This window comes from Ammodytes marinus (genome assembly GCF_949987685.1).
Source record: "Ammodytes marinus genome assembly, chromosome: 24".
NCBI lineage: Eukaryota > Metazoa > Chordata > Actinopteri > Uranoscopiformes > Ammodytidae > Ammodytes > Ammodytes marinus.
The window spans coordinates 11921542-11944912 of NC_137228.1; the positions used below are offsets into that span (position 1 = coordinate 11921542).

The 23371-nt window shown below is 39.1% G+C and overlaps 1 protein-coding gene across 1 annotated transcript in view; it reads right to left on the reverse strand.

The window, feature by feature from the left end:
* Positions 1-22976, reverse strand: part of ahr2 (aryl hydrocarbon receptor 2) — a 65917-nt gene extending 42941 nt beyond the window's left edge. The window contains exons 1-2 of the mRNA XM_080053262.1: positions 22532-22976; positions 10751-10938 (exon numbers count right to left, since the gene is read on the reverse strand). Of these exons, the coding sequence (XP_079909388.1) occupies positions 10751-10938; positions 22532-22590 (247 nt within the window). The 5' untranslated portion in view covers positions 22591-22976. The remainder of the gene's footprint in view (positions 1-10750; positions 10939-22531) is intronic.
* Between the last annotated feature and the right edge of the window lie 395 nt (positions 22977-23371).

Genomic DNA, 23371 nt, shown 5'->3' on the forward strand with positions numbered 1-23371 from the left:
TATACTACATAGGATCTCAGAGTTCAATACATGTGTTATTGTTGGAAAAGGAGCAAAAGTTATACTAAATCTTGCTTCACCAAACAGCAGAAAGAGGAAGTGTTTTTTGACTCTATAGGACTTCATTACCCAGAATTCCAGAGAGCTGTTATGAATGTTATTGGCAGACGTTTTGCTGTTATTTTTTGTGAAACGTATTTTACATCGGTAGCACTATTCAAACTGCTTTCTATGTTTAAAGTAAACAATGTCTGCAAACAAATAATCTGTAGATGAATTATTTGAAAAAAATAAGAATTGTAGAGAAGATTACGTTCGATAAAAGAAGAATGCTTTAGTTAATGACAGTGGAGTAAAAGGAAACAAAGAAGAGCATACACACACACACACTCTGGTCTTCCCCAGATGCCTGGGCAGGTTGGTACAGGAGTGTGTGTCTGCTGTGTTTTGACTGCGCTGCTCGGTGCAGAGGGTCTGCAGGTCCGATGTTATCGCAGGAGACGCTCCAGGATTTATAGCATTAATTCCGGGATTCACTTCACAACAACAACAACAACAACCATGAATCACAAGACCATACTCTCTATTAAAAGTGGAGTCAGTAATTCTGGAGAACGCTTGTTGTCAAAATCACTTGTTGTCAAAATCAGTGAATATCTACTGAATATAATTGCAGTGTAAATGGGCATTTTGTTCGCTATGGTGGGCCCCCTTTCTTCAAATACCTATTTACAGAGCCTAGGATGTGTATTAACACTAGATTTTTTAAAAGTTATTCACTGATTTCAACAATAGTGATTTTGACAACAAGTGTTCTCCAGCATCACTGACTCCACCTTTAAATCATTCTTAACAACAACCTTTCTTTCTGCTCTGTGATTGGCCCATTTGTCACATGTCAAACCCTGAATGGTTCCAGTCTTTTCTGCCCTGTTCTCTTCTAGTCTTTTGGTTTCTCTGTTCTATGTTGTTGACAGAACCGGTTCTCTTGCCGTAGTATAAAAAGGGTTCCTCTGTTGGATTCTGTCTCTCCTGCCAATACAAATATTGATGCTCAAACTTTCGCAGACACAAACCAGTTCACTGTCTTTCTCTCTCGACCTGAACTGCTTTCTCTTAATTGAAGACGCTGGATACATTTTTCCAGTATAAACACACACACACACACACACACACACACACACACACAGCCAACATCTGCATGTGTCAAGCCCCACACAACTGTAATGATGTCGGCGGTTGGAGAAAATGTTATAATTAAGTCAATTTGGAGAACAATAAATGTACATAAACGCCTATCACCAACACCCACACGTTAAGGTGATGTCTTCATATAGTTTATCTTAAAACAAACCCTCATTTATTTAATTTCTATTTCCTAAACAAAAAAAATGTTTTACAATTGAAAATTTATAACGTGTCCTCAAGGTATTCATCTAAAAAAAAATTGTGTTCCTCTCAAAAACTACAAAGTTTTGATTGAAAATAAGTTGTTTTCATTCAAGAATAAGGACAGGGGCAATAAAGAGAAAACTGAGCAAATGACTATAACAGTTTATTTAAGGAGATAATTGCGGGGCCAAACCCATAATACTGAAGCAACACGGCTGAGACAGTCGGTAATGGCAGCTGTCCAAAAGCAGGTTTTTTTCCCCCAATGACTTCTCTAAATCTCCTCTGTTTACAAGTATGGGAATTACTTGTCTGATCTCTAACCTGACTGTAACGCAACTCTAAAAGTCCCATCTGATAATGTAATAACGGCCGATAACATTATAATTCTTCCATTATGGGCAAAAAGTTAGTACCTTAATTGTTCAGAAATTGTATTATGTTACTGGCTTTATTGAATAAAAAACTTAAAAATTATGACGTTATTGACTATTATTACAATATTATCTTCTACATTCCCCTTATTATTACTGGAGCCCCACATCCACAGTGAAGCCCTGATTTAGGTACACATCAGAAGTTTTGAGTTTACCTTATTTTGCCCTGGGACACATTCAAGCCTGTCCCACCAAACGTAGTTAAACTCGCCATCTGTTTCCAACCAGTCACTGCCAAAAAATGAATCTTACGCTCGACTTAGGCCTACTAGTGTTTTAGAGAAGGCTTTCTTTTATGTGTGCATGTGTTTTAACATGTCATTGTACATTGTCACTGTGAGAAAAAAATAACTTAGCAACAAGGCCAGCACCGGTTTGTGTCTGTCAGCGGCCTGTCAGTCAATGAGCAGGGAGAAAGGCAGAAGAAGGGACAATGTGTTCAAAACCAAAGTCAACACTACAGAGGTTCATGCTCCTTGATCGCTGACGTCATTTATAAAAGCAACAAATAGCAACACTTCCCCTTTTAAAATGTAAAGTTTTGCTGCGGATAAAATAAGTTGTTTTATCTATCTATCTATCTATCTATCTATCTATCTATCTATCTATCTATCTATCTATCTATCTATCTATCTATCTATCTATCTATCTATCTATCTATATTCAAGGCTTTTTGTCCATGTTGGGCTTAAAAAGTTGGACTTGAAAGTTAATATTCAACCTTTCTTTGAAACAACAGTTGACATATCAAAGTCCACTGATTTACAGCTACAGTAGTTCAGTAGCTTTTGTCCATATTTTAAGCCAAAACATTTAAAAGTAAGTATCTAGACTTTGAGCAGAGACAGTTTTAGGTCACTCAATCCCTATCTACATGCTATGGCCTCCTTAGCAACCATGGGACAAGTCAAAGGTCAGATTGGAGAAAGCCTGGCGACCCCGAGTAGTTTTTAATCTGCGGGGAATACTGACTGAGGCCCGAAACTGTTCTCTGTTGGAAACACATCTGGAAAAGGCATGGAGGAGGAGGGGGAAGGGCGTGTGCACTGAGAGGGAGAGAGCAAGAAAATAGTGAATGTGTAACAAAGAAAAAAGTGTGTGTAATGTACATGCATGTGTGTGTGTGTGTGTGTGTGTGTGTGTGTGTGTGTGTGTGTGTGTGTGTGTGTGTGTGTGTGTGTGTGTGTGTGTGTGTGTGTGTGTACTTGTACAACAATTTTTGTGAGAACCAGTTGAGAGGGCATTTTTAGGAAAGTGAAGACATTTTGCCCGGTTCTCACTTTGGGACAGGCCATTAAAGAGCGGTTTGAGGGTTAACACTAGGTTTCAAGGTTCAGGTTGGAATTAGGTTTATGTTAGGGTTAGTGTAAGGGTTGCGTTTAGGCATTTAGTTTATATGGTTTAGGTTAGGGTAAGGGGCTAAGGAATGCCCTCACAAGTATAGGCATTCAAACGTGCATGTGGCTGTGGCTGTGTGTGTGTCTGTGTGTGTGTGTACTGTGTGTCTATATGGCTATATGTCTGTGTGTATGTGTATGTGTGTGTGTGTGTGTTTCCTGAGGCCCAGCGGAGGAGGGAAGTTCAGCAGAGCTATTATAAGACCACAAATTACGGCTCTCGAAAGCCCAAGAAAATCTCCTCTCCTCTGCTCCGGCCTCATCAGCAACGAGCACAATGAAGACTTCACTACACAAAAACCCAAACAGATCCTCGCTGGAAAAATGTCCCAACCTCAAATTCAAATAGCCGCTACATGGAATTCCACTACATATGGAATTCTAGAGACACAGAAAAAGCTTCATCGGAAAACAGCAAGTTGTTAAGATGAAGATGCTCCTGACAGTAAAGTTAGGAAGGAAAATTAATGTCCATCTTGCCATTGGAGAAGTTAAGACATGAACTAAGAGATACTCTTTGAGGTGTTTGTAAGGTAATGGTCCCCATGAGCAATATACCTGAAGAAGAAAGGTCGAAGGTCTAATATAAGTATAGGGGTTTGAATGTTAAATTTGATTGAATAAGAACCGGGATTATTTAGTAAGCAATCAGTCTGTAATTACTGCTACTGCTGGTTTTATATTATTTTACATTAAATTTAGTTTTTAAAATTTTTATGTGTATGTGTCCCTGTGGTTCATTGTATTGAATGACCTTAACATTTAAATTTAAAAATAAAACAATAAATAAACTGCAAATATTTAATTGACCAACAGAAGAATAAAGTTATCATGGATACCTAGTAGACTTCTTCTTTGTCTATATTCAAGTGGAGACAGTACAGAGGCGTTTTTTTCTTGTGAAATACGGTTGTACATCACCTTTCACTTTCACACCTGTACTGTCTGTCATTGCCACCTCTCAGACAAGTTTCAGCCTTTCCTTTATCCATCGTAAAATAAACATGTCCACCCACGCACATGATGTAACAGAAAGAATGAAAAACTTAAGAAAAGAAAGCTGTATTGTCCTTAGTTCAGGGACATTTAGAATAACAGTAAGGCTCCTCCTTAAAGCTTAGGTTCCTCCTTAGGTTCAGAAATGTGTGAACGTTATTGGGAAGTTACTACAATAACGGCTCTATACATTAAAAATGGAAAAACTTACACATAGGAAATGTGTGTTAAAAGTGTTGTTCAAAATAACTAAATAGTGACAGGCCAACTGGACATGATAAGTATCGTATGACTGCATGAATGAAAAGTACAGACAGACAGACAGACACACACACACACACACGCGCACACACACACACACACACACACACACACACACACACACACACACACACACACACACACACACACACACACAGAGGCACTAAGGATAAAAACAGATCAGTGTCTGAAGATGAAGGAAGTCTGGTTCAGAAAGTGTTGAACAATGGCAGTGTTGTGATCAACCGGCCATGGGATCGAACCCCCGGGCGTTTCCCATCATCCTGACGGCCCGGCCCAAAGACACACACACACACAAACAGAGCGATTCTTTCTTGGCCACATCCAGTCTGGCCTTCCCATGAGCCTTTGCACTCCCGGGTCATCTTTGTTACACTGAAAGGAATTCTGGGTAATCCATCGGCCATCAGACAGACTGGTGTGTTTGGTAACGCCGCAATCACAAAGAGGGATTCACCACAACCACACACACTCTGTTCTGTGTGTGTGTGTGTGTGTGTGTGTGTGTGTGCGTGTGTGTGTGTGTGTGTGTGTGTGTGTGTGTGTGTGTGTGTGTGAAACTGTGAATGTCTCTAATATCTGTTTGAACCGACAGATGGAAAAATCTCTTCAAAATATCAAATAATGCAACAGACAGAAAGCAAAGGACTGTCTGAATGTGGTGCAACAATTCTGGCTCATAGGTCATAAGAGCCAGAGCATAGCCCGCCTCATCTTAACAAAGTTTCTGTAAAGTTTATCAAACTTAAATGACAATATCTTTTATTTGGATTGATAAATACACATATAACTCTTTTCAGATGCTTTACTATCATGTAACTAACTCCCCAAATGACATACTGTAGTTTAGAAGGATTTCAGTTTACAGGGGCTTTAAGTCTGCCGTAATAAAAACTAATGACAAACATAAATATAAATATATTTTACAGAACAATAAAACGTTTTAAATGGATGTGAAAGTGGCCAAAATAAAAAATCACACCAATTTAAATGACAAAATATCCCCAGACATAGTGGTTGATTGTTGCACTATATTCACATCTGAATTGTGAATAGTAGAAAGTAGAGCCAAACTCATCAAAATGCAATGATGCAGGGATAACAAATCCTCCCATTCCACATGAGTAAAGGCAAGTGATACAATTTGCCGCACTTAAAGGTGCAGTGTGTAGAATGTATTGCCATTTTTTAGGAAATGGACTGATATTCATAAATTCAGACATGGAGCTCATTTGATGCGGCCACACCCACACAGTCCTGACAACAGCCTAGAGACCAAGACAGTAAAAAAGCTGAAAAAGTTTGATAATATTTATGAACATTTATTTTTAAATCAGATTTTTGTATATAAAAAAATAAGTTTATTGACACACCCAACTTGGATATAATATATTGAATTTTAACTATTTTCGACCAGTTTTCCAGAGGCTATAAAAGGTTGGCCTGTGTTTAAATGTCTTTGTTGGCGAACACACACACACTCACACACCACCAGGCTCTCTCAGCCTCGGAGGTCTTGTGGTTCATGTGAATTCCTCATGAAGAATAATCTAATTGAGAAACTCCTGCTGCCATCAGCGTCTGGTCCGGCCACACACACACACAGCAGCACACACACACACACACACACACACACACACACACACACACACACACACACACACACACACACACACACACACACACACACACACACACACACACACACACACACACACACACACACACACACACACACACACACACACACACACACACACACACACACACACACACACACACACACACACACACACACACACACAGCAGCAGCAGCACAGAGCAGCTAACAAAGGAGATGGTCATGTCTGGGCTTGCTTCTGCAGAAGATACAGACAGAGCTTAAGTTCCCAGCTACTATCCAGAATATTCCCGCAGTTTTTAGACCCTTTTTTGTTTGGCATTTTTAAAACTTAAAGCCTCTGGAAAGTGAAACCTGGTCTAAAATTGTAAAAAAAATAAAAATCTATGATATCAAAGTTTGGTGTCTCAATAAGCTTTTACAAAAATCTGATTGAAAATAAATGTTCATTAATGATATATTTAAAAACAGATTTTTTTATTGTCCAGACTGTTTAACAGGACTGTGTGCGCGTGGTCGAACCAGACAGAGCATAGCCTGCCTCATCTAAACCAAATTTCTATTTACCAAAGTTGATCAAACTTAAATGACAATATCTTTCATTTGGATTTATAAAGTTGTTGTCTAACTCTTCTCTTTCCATATCCTTTTACTAGCATGTGACTAACTCCCCAAATGACATAGTCAGAAGGATTTTGTGGATTTGGGTTTACAGGGGCTTTAAGGGAATGAATCAACATCTATGTGACAATCTAAATGTTGGGTTTGTCCACAAGTTGGAAAAATAAGTCTGTTTTTCCCAGATGCTAATGTTAGAAAAGCTCTCGGCCTATCCTCAAGGGCTAAGAATATCAAAGCCACTTCCTGCCTTGTCCCTGTTCTACATACATTTTACATAGTGGGGTTATTACTTCCTCTCAACAGTCAATCAAAGATGGGAATTACTTTAATTTAACAAAAAAAATCGGTCCTCGCACAGCTGTGTTGTGTCAGTATCAGTATCACCTTGTAAAACCTTATTTTATAGACTTGCTTTTACCTGTTCTCTTGTATTTTATTGTTTCAACCATTATTTTTGACCCTCTGTCGCTGTGCTTACATCTCGTGGTGCCCGCTCCACTTAAAATCATTCAAATCAGACTTTGATGTCCCTGTTTAAAAGCTTTGTAAAGTTTTATGTTTAATGTCCTAAAAGCTTATATAAATAAAGTTTATTGTCGAAACTACAAGGGGTAAGAAGAAAGCTAGAAACAGACAGAAACAATGGAGGTAAAATAAGTATTATTAAAACCTGTACTCTGGAGAAATTGCAGGTTCCTTAAAGGTCTGACACGTATTGACTTTCACACCTAGAGTAATTTACCACGCACTGTCTCAACCTCTTTTCCCCTGCGCATTAAAATGAGGACCTTACTTCTTCCATAAATAACTTCAGGAAATGCTTAATCTTTCTGCAAATCAGCGACATGTTATCAAAAATAGCTGTTGACACCTGTAACAAACAGTGGGTGACAAAACCTCTGCCATTAGACTGCTCTCTGCATCGTTTTGTAGGTTACTGGTAATATGTTTTACTGAATGTTTTCATCCTATTATTACGACTTCATTCCTGTAATATTGCAACTTCATTTTATTTATTAATTTTATTCTAGGACTACATCATAACAAAAAGTCAACTTTAAAAGTACGGTTTGAGGCATCAGAGAAGAGGTAACATTAGGGGTGTGTGTGTGTGTGTGTGTGTGTGTGTGTGTGTGTGTGTTAGAGAGTAAGATGAATGCATAAAGCCTTCCTTGAGTTGTCCCAGTTCCGTGCGAACAGGCCTCCCTGCTGTAACAACAAAGAGAGAGAGAGAGTGAGAAGCTGTGAACTTCAGACAGAGGAGAAGGGGACACAGGGTGCTAAAGGGTCTCGCTACAGGAAATGGGTGGGGCGCAGTGGGCAGGGGTGGGGAGTGTGTTTTTGTGTGTGTTCAAATTAGCTATAATGTAGATTTCTAAAGTAAATACATCTTGTCCAATATCTATCTATCTATCTATCTATCTATCTATCTATCTATCTATCTATCTATCTATCTATCTATCTATCTATCTATCTATCTATCTATCTATCTATCTATCTATCCATCTAGCTATCTATCCATCTATCTATCAATCCATCTAGCTATCTATCCATCCATCCATCTATCTATCAATCCATCTATTTTTCAGTCAGTGAATACAGTTGATACATCTGTTAAATAAATAACTCAAAAAATCTGTAAATATGATTTATTGTGTGTTGCAATAATACATCTGGGGCGTACATGTCATCATATTAATCATATTTAAGTTAACTGTGCTTTTTAAAAAACAACAGCTCTTTGTCTTAAGGATTTCAATGCCATTTTAACAGAACCAACTGCAACAAACACATATGATATCAACTTCCCACTGATGACCTCATCGATCAATCGACTGTTTGCCCATCCACACCTTCTCAAGTCAATAAATCTGAACCCAAACATCTTTGATCCCCTGTCAAAATAAGAGCGCAGCGTGAAGCTGCTAGAACTCACAGCGTCGCCCAAGCTCTTTGACATATAGTAGTTTGACAGTAACCAGACTCCGGGCGCTGCACTCCAAACGCATTTGTTCAGCCGACATTAAGTAACCGGCGCTGTCAAATAATTGATGACTCCACAGCAACAGGCTCTTCTGCTGTCTGTTTCCGTTGGCAACAGGTCGGAGTAAGAGAGACGACTGAAACTGTACTTTGTTTTGTTGAGAACAGCTAAGAAGAAACACAGTTTGTTCAGATACACACACATTCAAATTAGGCCATATTAATAAGTCAGTGTTTTTTTTAAGATAATTTTTTGGCATTTTCAAGCTTCATTAGATAGTACAGAGTTGAAATGTGAAGACAGAGAGAGAGGGGGGGATAACCTGCAGTAAAGGTCCACGGGTCAGATTTGAACCCACGCCACTGCAACGAAGGCCTGAGCCAATATGGTACGCGCTCTATCCACTACGCCACCGGAGCGCCCCAATATGTCAGTGTTTTACAGTCTCGGAGCACAACTTGCTGCAGGGGGTTCATATGGTTGTTAGTCAATGCCAATGACTTGTTGGTTAATCGCCAGTGGCTGAGATTTCTGGCTCCCTATGCAGCTTCAATGAAAACAATAAAATTAACGAACACTACAGCGGTTTTATTATTCCAGTAAATGCAACAAAAAAGCGACACCACACACACTAAGAGTCTCAGCTACAGATAAGTAAATCAAACCATTACATCCATCTTTATCTTTCATTAATCAATTATTGCTCATAATAAACGCCAAATCACAAGTTCAATTTACCCGAGGTGACGTCTTTAAATGCTTTTTTCAAAGTAAGAAAGTATGAAAAATTCACACACACACACACACACACACACACACACACACCCACACAGTCTTGCAGAACAATATGAGGAAACTGGAATAACCTCAGCGGCAGTTTTTTTTATCAGATGGACTTTAAAGTTATTGCTCTCACAAAACAAATCCTTCCCAACCATTAGCCCTTTAGCTCTCAGCTTATTTTTATTATCAAGACTTAAAGCAACATTTGGAAAACAACGGGAGGCCGGAATGCCAAGTAACCATGCAAGCTTTGTCTGGTAAATTCAAATCAGTCCCAAATGTCACTTAAAATAAGATTTTATTCTGCTTCCTTCCACATTATTCTAACATAAAAATCTAACTACTTTAATACCATCAACCATATCAAGGAAATACTGTGTTTCTGCATTGTCTTTGGTGTGATATGTGGCCATAGAGATAGCCTTCTGCGAACTCGTGCTAGGAAGTGAGGCTTAGGTAAGTGTGTTATATAAATGAACGCATGAGTCTTGAGAATGTTAGAATTGTATTGCAGTCTAGACATTTGCCCTTTGACTACTTTAAATAAATGACCTACTTTCAGCATCAGCTCAATAGACACTGCTATGTTTGTGTCTATTCTTCCGTCTTGTTGCTGGCACTAAATTGATTAAACTGTGTTAAAGAAACGCTCTGAATAAACTGTTAAGAAAGAGTGAGTTTGGTTGGTGTAACGCGTTTTAATGTTTCCATGAGCAGGATTTGCCACAGGAAACTAGCAGAAGTGTCAGCTCTCAAGTATGAAAGTTTTTTTTTTAAAGACTGAGAAGAGAAAAGGGGTTTAAATAAATGCGAAAGTGGTGCAAACTAGGTCTGGGTAGAAGAAAATCGATTCATCAATGCATTTCAGTATATTTTACTCTCAATTATTTGGGAAACATGGCCAAAAGTCCACCACACCCCCTCCTACAACACTGATTCCTGCCAACCTTATGATCTCAGTATATAAGCATGTATTTAAAATGTCTGAAAAATAATTCCTCCAGAAAATAGGCTTCAATCTTTGGTTAAAGGTGGAGTCAGTTATTCTGAGGAACGCTTGTTGTCAAAATCAGTGAATATCTCCTCACAATCCGCTACCTGTTCGTACTGTGTGTGCACTGAAAAAATATCCAGTGTTAATACACAGCCTAAGCTCTGTAGAATGGCTGACCCCACCTCTAATCGGTAAAAACAACAGTAGTGAAAGACGAGTGACTTTTCCCAGTTGATCTCTTACCGTTGAAGAAGCTCTTGACCTTGAGGTATCCGACACTGAGCCGGAGCACAGACAGTTTGTCGAGGCGCGCCCGGACGTCCTCGCTGAAGGGAAGCAGGCTGGTCAGCTTGTCCAGCTCCCCGTTCAGACGGTCTCTGTGCCGCTTGGACGGGTTGGACTTGGCCCCATTGGGAGGGGGAGGCTTGGGGCTACGGAGAGAGAAAGGAGACAATATTAAAACCTTAACCTTAACCTTAAAACGGGACGCTCCAGTGGCATAGTGACTAGAGCACTATATTGGCTCCGGCCTTCGTTGCAGTGGTCATGGGTTCAAATCCAACCCGTGGACCTTTACTGCAGGTCATCCCCCCTCTCTCTGTCTCCCAATTTCAACTCTGTACTGTATCTAATAAAGCTTGAAAATGCCATAAAAAATTGTAAGACAAGGAAATATGAGAAAACAAGGGGATTTACAATGTTTTTTTAAAGGTGTCATCTAGTGGTGAGATCTACATGTCAACGCTCTCTAGCTAACCCCGGCCTTTTGGGATAATTTACAGAAGCTACGGTGGCTTTCAAGGACAAGAAGCTAGTTACTAAAGATGGCATCATCCACTACTGCCTCAAGTCTTTCCACAATATCAAGTGATGAGGTGAAGATTTATTTATTTATTCTATAGTACTGTCTTCCAACAGGTGTATTTCCCCAAGACGCCCAAACGCATATGGCAGTTAGGTTTGTCAGTTCTACCAATTTTCTACCAAGTCTGTTCTGAAAACGACAATTCCTACACACTGCAACTGTAACGGAGCTGTACACAAGGCACAGCGGGCAATCATGAAAGCAAACAAATGGAAAACTGGCTAAACGTTTTCCAAATCTCAAACCCACTTCATTAGGAAAGGTCATTTTGTCCCCGAGAGACAAAGCCTGAGTTTAGGATTGAGAAAGGTTGTCATGACGAGTGCTATAAAGGAGCTGAGAGCTAAATGTGTCCGTATTCTGACGTGTGTGTTCGTCAGTGGAATAGCAGCTGGGATACATTGAGATGACTCACAGATACCAGACGAGAGATGAGACTGAAGACGGTGGGCTGGCACAAGGACGCTGTATCTAGACCATAGTTTGTTAGTTGGGCAATCGTTTCTACTTTCAGACAGTCCAATTATGTTTAATACAGATTGATAGATGTTCCAATCGTGAGAGAATTGAACTTGAAAGCATGGCAGAAACGGACTGAGCCTCTAAGCTTTCTACAAGCAATAGCATATAGTTAGTTCTGTGAATAAAAATGTATAAAAGTGTGGGAACACTGAAATCTATCCCTACATTCAAACCAATCCCTTTTAAAAAGTTTTCTGTGTAGATGCTTGGTGTGTGTCGGTGTCATCGCCCAACACAGTGACATCACAGCCTGTTAGGTTTAGCATTACAGGTTTTATTAAATAACACAATTCAAATCATGATATGTCGACTTATGTGGAGCGCGCCACAGAGCAAGGGTTTGGTGAGAATTTGAAATAAGGAGATGCGGAGTGTCAGCCATGGACACGGTAGGCAAAATTGCTTTAATTCACGTGTCAAACTAGAAGTGTACATTAGAAGCAACATCTCTAAATGCATGGGGTGAAGATAATAAAGATAGTTTTTTCATAAAATCCTATGATAGTTAATTAGTTAAAGGTGCATCATGTATAGGCTAATACTATCCCTTTGAAAAAATCAATCATCCTTTGGACACTGCAATCATCTCTAAATAATTATTTTAAAATTAATCAATAAATTGCCTGATGTCACCACTAGTCTTGAGGACGTTGTATTATAACCTGTGTGTTTCACTCTGTCCTGTCAGCACACTTCAGCATTAGGATAAACAAGACTAAAAAAACAGCAAAATGATACAAACGAGATGCTATCAGAGTATGTACCACTAAAGACTTTGTGTACGCAAGTTTACAAATACACTGAGTGGGAGGAAATGGAGAGTTTCCTCTTTTTAAATGGGACTCTTAAGTAGGGCCCCTGGATTATGGCAAAAAAATCACCATCGCTATTTTTCTGATTAATTTTGAGATAATGATTATTTAACACATTGACTGTTAAAACATAATGGATTTAGTAAGAATTATTTTATTTATTGGTCTATTTTTTACATTGGATTTCCTTTGAATTTAAATATAGTTCAACTGTAAAATAAAACATGCCCTAGCTTCAAGGCTTGACCAGACACAAAAACATGTCTTATTTTAGTTGATGTCTTATTTTAATAATTGTTTGTAGTCGAAATTGTAATTGCAATACAAATTGAATTGATTGCACAGCCCTCGATCTGTCTGTGTGCGTTACTGATGTGAAATAATAAATGCTACAGATGTTACTATTCCTGCAGAAAATCAGACTGGACACTTTATTTATCCGTTTAAGTGCGAGTTAATTCTTGCGTTCAGGCGTTCATCTGTTCCAGAGCTTCATCATGTTAAGCGTCTCTCGATTGTCTAAATGTTGTTCCTAAGGCTTTCTGCCATCCTGAGAGAAGGAAAAACTAAACATTCTGACATGATGGTCTACTTCAGATGCTTAATTGGGCTGCACAAATATATTCACTGCTTCCATCTTCCAAAAATGTGTAGATTGTAGTGCTCCTGCTATTTTGAATGCATCTGGGACTGAAGATCAACCTGGGTTTTTGCACACTGTAAAAATGTAAAAGTTAGGGAAACTAAAAATGTCAAAAAAAGAAGGCAACTGTCTGCAATAGATTTCAGAGTTTGAGGCAAACTCCTACATTTGAGCCAACTAATTATCTTTTGTTTTGATAACTTAATTTGATTAACCTAATTATAAATATGAAAATGTTTGGTTCTACATACTAAGAATTACAACCAATAACAGTTGTGCCAACTAATTCTCTGGCATACAAGTAACAAACAAAACAAAAGTTGGTCAAAATATTGATTCAAACATTAAACAGTGTTTCAGAACAAAACATATGAAGTTGGCTCAACTTTTACTTTTTGTATTCTTATAGAACTCAAAAATTTAAATCACATTACATATGAATGATAAGTTATCTCAACTAAAGATAATTAGTTGGCTCAAATGTAGGCAATCTTCCTTCAAACTCAAGAGTTTTAGTTTTGGACAGTTGCCATGACAATTTTAGTTCTCCTAACTCCTTCATTTTCAAAGTGCATTTCCTAAAAAAAAAAAAGGCAAATATGAAATTGAACATAATAGGCAAATTGCTCGATAATGACAACAATTATTAGTTGCAGCGCTGGCTCCAAAGTTGACAGGCTGTGTCCAGTAAAAATAACCCGCTCGTTTCACACATACTTCAAGTTTGAAACAGTCAAACTTACGCAACAGTTTAACAATTTAACCTTTTCATTTAACATGTTCATATTCCATCTGTTATAATCAGGAGATCCATCAGGTCTTTGGTTTGATAAGATGGAAAGTGTGACGTACTCAAAGAGGTAAATAAATGTCGATAGCTCGGGCCGTTTGGCAGGTCTGTATCTGTAACTGAACTCCAATGACCCGGCCGCGATCGACTGTAACTCAAACCAGACCTTCGATGCACAAAGGGGGGGAGGGGGGAGTGTGAAGGTGTGGAGCCCCTCAAACCTGTTTACTATGGGACTTTTGGTTGATATTCGGTCACTTTGTGGTTATATAATTTTTCACATCAAACTTATATCTGATAACATTGGATAGAGAGGATATTTCTACATAGGGGGCACTCATCTCACACTGGTCAAATGAACTAGACTTTAGCTGTCAATCGGGCCTAGGCACTGTACCAATGCCTGCCTAGTGTGAGTGCGCCCTTAATGACTTTTTGTGGAGCTTTTCATCTGTTCTTGAAATGTTATGTAGGGTAACTTTATTTGAAGGAGGACAATGTAGAAAAGAAACATTCACCTTGTTTAAGGCAAGGTGAGATGTCATGTACCAGGCTTTAACAAATTGCTATTTTCCTACCTGGGCAGGTATACGTATAATAATAAAGTACTAGTACAAAAATAAACAAGATACAATCATATATGCATAAGCCTATATTGGCTTGAGGTTAAACTGTTGAAGAATGTAACACACTTAGCTGCAGGAAAAAGCTAGAAAAGGTTACGAATTTAGTTCTATGCCTGAATTTATGTTAAGAAAGTGCTCATTTTAGAATATTTTCTCCTAAAGTCAAATATGAAGAATAATTTCTGCGCCTGCTTCAGTGTTTTTCCTCCGTTAAACAGAGTCACTATAATAATGATAATAATAATACATTTTACTTAAAGGCACCTTTCATGACACTCAAGGTACAATGAGACAAATACAGTACAATCAATTAAATTAAAAACAAAAATGGGATGGGAAGATCAGGAGGGGTAAGCAAATTTAAAAAGGTGAGTTTTGAGTTTAGATTTGAACAGGGATATGGAGTCAGTGTTGCGGATGACGGGGGGGTAGTGCATTCCAGAGCAGGGGAGCAGAGCGGCTGAAGGCTCTGCTCCCAATCGTGGTGAGACGGGAAGAGGGGGACTATGTGTATACAATAGCTGGTGGAAGAGACGTGCAGCTTGTCTGGGGCTGTGATTGACAAGAGGCGTTGCCGAGAAACCACAGTTTGTCAGTTATTAGTTTAAAGAGTCATTGTGAAAACACAGGAGTCGGTCACCTATAGCAACCTGGAAGCGTTACTATGTTTCCTTTAAAGTGAAAAGCAGAAGTAAAGACAACTCAGAGTGTTTCTCAGTTTTGAATTGTGTGACATTGATAAGAATCAGAGAAGAGCTAGTATCTATTCTGATATCATTGAGTAAATTGAATATTTTGGGGTTTCCAACTGTTTCACATAGCAACAAGAAAAAAGCATTGTAAAGCCCTGTTAAACCCAAATCCACAAAATCTTTCTAACTATGTAATTTGGGGAGTTATTACTGTAGTTGCATGATAGTAAAGCATCTGAGAAAAAGAAAGAGTTAGGCCTATCTATCAATCCACATTAAAGATATTGTTATTTAAGTTTGATAAAAACTTAATTCGGTTTAGATGAGGCGGGCTACGCTCTGGTTCGTATAACACATTATTTTGAAACAATCACGGCAGTTCTCTGCCCGAACTTTATACAAAAACAATGACTGTTTTAAAAGCTTGAGAAACCCAACTTTGAAATCATATATTGACTAGTCTAGACCAGGGCTCCAGAGGCTTTAAACAACAAAGTCTGCAGCACTAATAACCTTATATTTGAACTAAGAAAGAATGTACGCGGGTCAGGTTACCGTGCCTTGCTCAGTGACACTTGGGCAGAGCAGAAATTGCCATGGGAATAGAACCTGTGGCGTTCCAGTAACAGGTCGGTCTCACACATAGCAGCTGCACGTGTCTGCTGCGCCGCGACTTAAATCAAGTTCAGATGTTCCTACTGATGACTCCGTCGGGGATTTCTAGGTCAGGTGAGGCCAAATCGTGGAGCTAAATCTGTGTGTGTGTGTGTGTGTGTGTGTGTGTGTGTGTGTGTGTGTGTGTGTGACGTGTATATCATGTGTGTTTGTCTGTGTGTAAGAGATTGCGTGTGTGTGTGTGTGACGTGAATGTGTGTGTGTGTGTGTGTGTGTGTGTGTGTGTGTGTGTGTGTGTGTGTGTGCACCTGTGTGACCGCATACTTTCTAGGTAGCGTGGCTTTGACCCTTCAACCCACTGATTGCTGCTTTGCCCTCAGAATGTCAGAATGTGCCGTCTGAAGTTGCAGAAAACATTTAGCAACTAAATCAGGCTGCAAACCGCAACAAGGAATACTCACTCACTGTATATCAACAAGCGTCTGAGAGAACTTCGCTTCAGGCCAGAGAAACTTTGTTTTTGAAGCAAATATTAGCGAATATCCCGCCAGGAAATGTTTTATTTATAGTTCAACAAAACAGTAGAACCAAACTGCCAGGAATATGGGCAGTAGTAGGAATCAGAAAACAATTCATTACTAGCTTAAATATTGGTGGTGGTAATTTTTTATTTTTTTTACTTTGTATACGCTGAAAATAAAATCTGGTTTTAACACACAGCCTATAGGCTCTGTAATCAGGCATGTTGCTAGCTACGGTGGGCCCTTTTGTTTACATACTCTGTGAAACTTTGAATACAAGTATACAGAGCCTAGGCTGTGTATAAACACCAGAGTAATTTTTTTCAGCAAACAACACAAAGTACTGAGGTAGCGGATCAGGAGGAAATATTCCCTAAACTAACTAACTAAAGTGCTTTTGATAACAAGCGTTCTACAGAATCGCTGACTACACCTTTAAGGGTTACATGTTGCATTTAGATTAAATATAACAAGCAGTGTGGTAAAATATACAATTATGCTCAATTGCACATGCCTTCACAAAAGGACTAACACGCTTCTAAAAATAACATTTAAAAGGCAGAAAGTCTCGTGCCTTGACTGTAAACAGAGCCTCAAGTGAAATATGTTCGTTGTAGATTAAATTTAACATCCAGGGCGGTAAAAAGAAAAACATTCAAGGAATTTAAAGGAGAACTGAACAAGAGAGCTTGATGATTTTATCTGCACGGGTAAGATTTCACAGGTTAACTGCACTAAAAGAAATTCTCTAAAAATAACCTTAATAGGATGTCAGGAATGTAGGAGCAGCCGGCTTTTAAACAAGGGAAAGACTCTGCAGAGGCAAATGTAGGATTTTACACGTTCAATATGGAAATAATAAAGATAAAATGGCCAGAAAATAACTTTAAAAATAAGCCAACCAAACTGTGGGTCCAGGTTACTCTTAAATATGTTAAAGGTAGAGTCAGAAATTCTGGAGAAGCTTGTTGTCAAAATAGTGATTATCTCTCATCATGATCCAATACATGTCCGCACTGTGTGTGTGTGTGTGCGTGTGTGTGTGCTGAAATGTGGTGTTAATACACAGCCTAGACTCTGAAGTTTTTAATAAGTAAATATACGATTGCACAGTTGAGCTGCTTTCTAGAAATAACATAAAGGACCAGGGACTACTCCTCGTGCCTAAACTGTACTCTGAAATATATCAAAAATGCCAAAATAAATGTGAAAATGGCCTCTTTTTCTACTTGCAAATGTATGATTTCACCCTCTAAATCACTGTCTTCCCTGTAAAGTTGATAGCCGTTTCCAGCTGTTTCAGGTCAGTACTGTAACTGTAACATAAATGTGTAAAATGTGGACACATAGGCCCTGACGAAAACCCTCCTCCTGCACTGCTGTAAATAAGACATCTGCTTCCAATAATACTCCTGAAACACGACATATCTGAAATCCAGGAGAGATGGCTATCGCCGCATTCCTGACGGCACGACTCCCAGCAAGAACAATGAACGGCCAGTGTTGTTGCTTCATGTTTATCTACCAAATCTGTCCTGGAAGGGGCGTGTATAGATATATATATATATATAAATATGTATGTGTGTGTGTGTGTGTGTTTTTGTGTGGTGTGTGTGTGTGTGTGTGTGTTCGCTTGTGTGGCGTACGTGCAATGCGTATGTTTGTGTCATGTGTGTGTGTGTGTGTGTGTGTGTGTGTGTGTGTGTGTGTGTGTGTGTGTGTGTGTGTGTGTGTGTGTGTGTGTGTGTGTGTGTGTGTGTGTGTGTACTCCCCCTGCGTTCACACAAAAGGCACTTTGTCTTTGACGGGACAACGACACCTTTTGTTGAACAAAAGAAACCAAATAGGATTGTTGGGATCGGTTCCATTCTGGAGTTATGATACAGTATCACACTTCAGGAAGTCCACACCAGAGCCAATTTCAAGGATTAAAGCGAAATAAAAACTGTGCCATAGAATAAACATTTTCATAGTTCTGGGAAATACTGAGCATTTAACATCACATCATAAATCATGAGTATATTGTGGTTTTAAGGCTGGTAGTTAAAGGTGTAGTCAGCAATTATGGAGCATGCGTGTCATCATAAAAATTGTAGTCAAAATTAGTGAATATATTTCCTCACAATCTGCTACTTGTCCATACTGTGTGTGCGCTGAAAAAAAATCCAGTGTTAATCCACAGCATAGGCTCTGTGAAAGGGCATATTGCTAGCTACGGTGGGCCCCCTTTGTTTACATACCAGATTGTGTCCACATACTTTTGTCTGTCGTCTATTCCCTTCACATCAGTCCAACACCGACACACAGAACCATGAATTTAAATGTTCTACTTAAATAATGCAGTGTAAACATGAAGGTAAACTGCCTCAGGCCTCTGCCATAAACAGTCTCTCTCTCTCTCTCTCTCTCTCTCTCTCTCTCTCTCTCTCTATCTCTCTCAACACAATTTCCCAAAAAAGAAAAAAAAGTAAATAGAAAAAGATTTAAAAGACTAACTCCCTACGAGCGAGTTCTCCTAAAAGACCGAGGCGAGAGAACATGGCAGACTTACATAACCGTTTGCGTGACAGAACTATGTTAGTGTGTGTGTGTGTGTCTGTGTCTGTGTCTGTGTGTGAGGGAGGGAGGGAAAGAAACAACCCCCCGAAAAAACACACACAAACATCCCCCCCCCCACACACACACACACACACACACAGAGGAGGAAAGACTGGAAAGAAGTATGTTGTGGCAGTCGGAGTGAGTCTCAGATTACGCCATCGTCCCTCCCTCCTCCCTTGTGGAATCATCGCGTGAGAGCGAGAGCGCTCCACGTCCTGATTATGATTAATGCAGGTAGTACCACACACACACACACACACACACACACACAAATGTACTACACAAACACACTTACTACACACAGAGTCAAACACAAGCACGTACACATGCACACACAAATGTACTACACACACTTAATACACAGTACACACACACTAGTACACACTTACTACACATTCACAGCGTGCACACACTAACACACACACACACTCACACACACACACACTGAAACCACAGTCCTGGCAGGGTTCTGTTGCCGTGGTTCTTTAACACTCCCAGTCTCCGGCTTGTTAAAGTTAGAAATCACAAACTGGTCAAATCACAGTAAGGATGACAGTGTGGCTTAAAGCAGCTCGTTATGAAAGGGATTTTTACAGCACTGAGGGTCTAAGAAGAACTATAGTGCTTTAAGGAACCTTATAAAGGGTTCCTAAGGGCACCAAGAAGGGTCTTTAGAAGGAACATTTCAACATGTAGCTTCAGAAAACTTCTCTATGGGTTTTATTTTCTGAAAGGAATTAATACAGCACTGTGAAGGGTCTTGGAGGAACCGTAGTGCTCCATAGATTTTTTTTTGGATCATGAAGGTTCTCAGGTTTGCTTCTTAAATTCGCACAAGATGACAGAATAATAATATTTTTTTAATTTCTACACCAGGTTTGGTTTCTTAACACCTATTGTTTGCTCTGGTCTGAATCAGTTGATGAGTTGGTGAAGGACCAAAACACAGCGTCATAAGCCACGTGAGAAAGTTCTCTTCACTCGTTGGTCAGATGTGTCTTGGGCGGGATTAATAACGTAGTTCCTGAACTATAATTGGTCAGAGTTTCCATGTGGGAAAACTACAGAAAGAAACTACAGGAAGTAGATTTTCATCTTCCTCATCCCATAATGCATAGCGTCGCTGACTACGGGAGCTTGTTACGCAGTGCTTCATGCAGTTGGGTCAAACGTTCTCACCATAAACAAATCGCACCGAGTTGGTTTGGAAGCATACCGAGACCGCCTCTTCAACAAGGTCTTGGTACGCTTGCTTGGTCCGCATTCGGTTCCTAGAACGATTGCTGTGTTCTCATCTGAAGAAAACCAACTTGCAAATATAGCTAGATCAATAGCGGCCATGTTTCTCGGTTGATGTTTCTGAAACTTTATACACATATTGTGTATGTCAGTCTCCAAAGGCTATTCACCAAATGTTGCTATGATAGGTTTAAAAACCAAAAAGTAGAGGTCAAGTTACTGTATTTCAGGTTAAGAAAATTAAGTAAAATAAAATCCATAATGGCGGACGACGTCTATGGGCCAAGAGGCTTTTTTAGTAAAGCAGATTGAGCTTGACTTTTTTTTTTATATATAGTGCATAGCATACAACCGTGTAGAATGGGTTCCTGTTGCCATAGTAACGCATCATTGTTTCTCAAATTGTGGTCAAGGGGCCGTCGAGGGGTAATCCAGGGGAAAACTAGATGCGGTAAAATTATGCAAATTCTTCAGTCAGACCATCATATCTGCTTCTTATGATTCTAGTTTTGATTGAAGTGGGGACTCGCTGTCTTCACTGTTAGAACCTCCCCGCCTACACGGCACACGCAAAAACAAACTCTGCATAAATTATCCAAAATCCAATTCAATACATCTGATCCACTCACTCAGTAAGTAGGAAAAATAAAAAAAGTGTATTAGCTTTCATACCCAAAGTGATTCACATGCACACACTGAAAACTATTTTTTTTTATTTAATCACTTAAAGATGGAGTCAGCAATTTTGTAGCACGTTTGTTGTCAAAATAACTTTTATGTCAAAAATCAGTGAATACTCCTCACTGTCTGCTACCTGTACAAACTGTGTGAAAAAAATCCAGTGTAAACACACAGCCTAGGCTCTGTAAATAAAGGGGGCCCACCGTAGCTATAGCAACATACGTACCAGTTTACAGAGCCTAGGATGTGTATGCTTTTAAGTTAACACTGGATTTTTTTCATGGTGCAAAGTAACACATTACGGACAGGTAGCAAGCGGATCGTGAGGAGATATCCAGACAGCAAGCTTTCTCCAGAATTGCTGACTGCACCTTTTAAAGCATAATGCATGAAATATAACAAAAGTAAAATATTTTTTTTTAAACAATACAATCAGTTAAAGCACATCAAAAGCATATAACAAATGTATACGAAATAACTATACATTATGATAAAATACATAGAAGGTGGAATTAATTTAAAGCATGTATCTTATTATGCTTTCTCCAAAAACTATCAACTGAAAAACAGAACGATGGTTCACCATACAAAGTACCAAACACAAGTTCATTGAGTTTCTACAGTTTGGGGAGCCCAGCTGGCCACATGGTATAATTAGATTTAAATAATACTGAAGCAACAGTTTTCTTTATTTTCCATGTTGGATACTAGGCGTGCAGTGGTGTACTGTTTGGACTTCGGCACTTCTATCCATTACCTCGCTCTGTTCTGACCAACATTGCATAACCACAGGCAGTTGAAAAAAACGAGTTTATAGCTTTATGGATTCAACTTGGGACAATGCAGCTACTATTGCGAACACAGACTTAGCCTACAACTTATAGCCTACTAGTCCACTACACTCTTATTACCATGTAACACACACCTGTAATGCAAACTGACTAAGTCTGGAGGTGTTTGCACAGCTGTGAAAGAGCAATATCTAGTCCAGTGTGGCTATATAATGTGCCTGTATGAATAAAATACACATTGGAATGGTTTATAGTGCAATAAATGGGTTAAATAGTTATTATGCCTGATGTTTTTTATGGAAATAGTATAAGTTATATGCGTCATGGTTACTATAAATACTCTAGTGTAAATTAAATATGCAAAAGTTACTATTATGGTGATATTAACAAAGGAAATTATTAGCCTACAGTTAAAGTACATTATGGCCACACGTAGCATACGCATACTCCAAGTGCCTTCAGGGGATATCGTATGAAGATTAGACGTAGCCTACCAAAAAGATCATAGGGGCGCAAAGTACAGTACAATGATTGTACACACACACTGGAACATATGTTGTGGGAGTAGAACCTAAATATTACCAGGATTTAAGTGTGTTTATAGGTTGTTTTGCTTGTTTACTTACATTTTTTGGACCGGCTTCTTTCGTTTCTTCGCCGCGTAAAGCGCCGTGTTCGCCAACATCGTGATGTCCAAGCAAACACACAAAAAGTGGACAAAAACAAGAGAGTGGCTTTATCCTGTGCTATATGTGCACGTTAAAAGGTCCAAATGTCTTCGGAAAAATCACATCCCTCGAGAAATATCCGAGGCGAAATCACGTTTAAAAAGTGACACGGTGAAATAGAATCCACTGAACGTTAGTCCTTGGTTTGGTTGGACTCGTGCGCTCTCAGTTGAGCGTAAAAAAACTACTTTTTGGAGAAAAGAAGGTTAGAAAACATCACAACTTTCATAATCCGGTTGTTCGAATACTCCACACCACGAAAAACGTGACTTTTACACGTTAAAAGTCTGCCACGGAGGGTTTTTTATGTCAGTCCTCCGCCCGTGCGTCGCCCCCGTTGTGATTTGACAGAGACGTTGCTGTTGCTCCTGCTGCGCGCTCCCGTGTGTGTGTGTGTGTGTGTGTGTGTGTGTGTCACTGTAGTGCGAGGGCGGAAATATTTAAGGTGGACCAAATGTGGGCCAACGGACACCGAGATCGCAGACGAGGAATGACTGGAAAAAAGCAAACAAACCGGGAAGACCTTAAGAGATTTAATTTTTCATTTGTCATCCTGTTATATTACAGTATCAAAACATTTTATAACATTTTATTTGTTTACAAAACATATTAAATCTTTTTTATTATATTAAAAAAACGATATAATGAATTAATAGGCCAAAGTATTCACTATAGTATATTGATTACACGTGCATTCATAAATAGCCTATATATTATAAATAAATACTAAATTTAAAA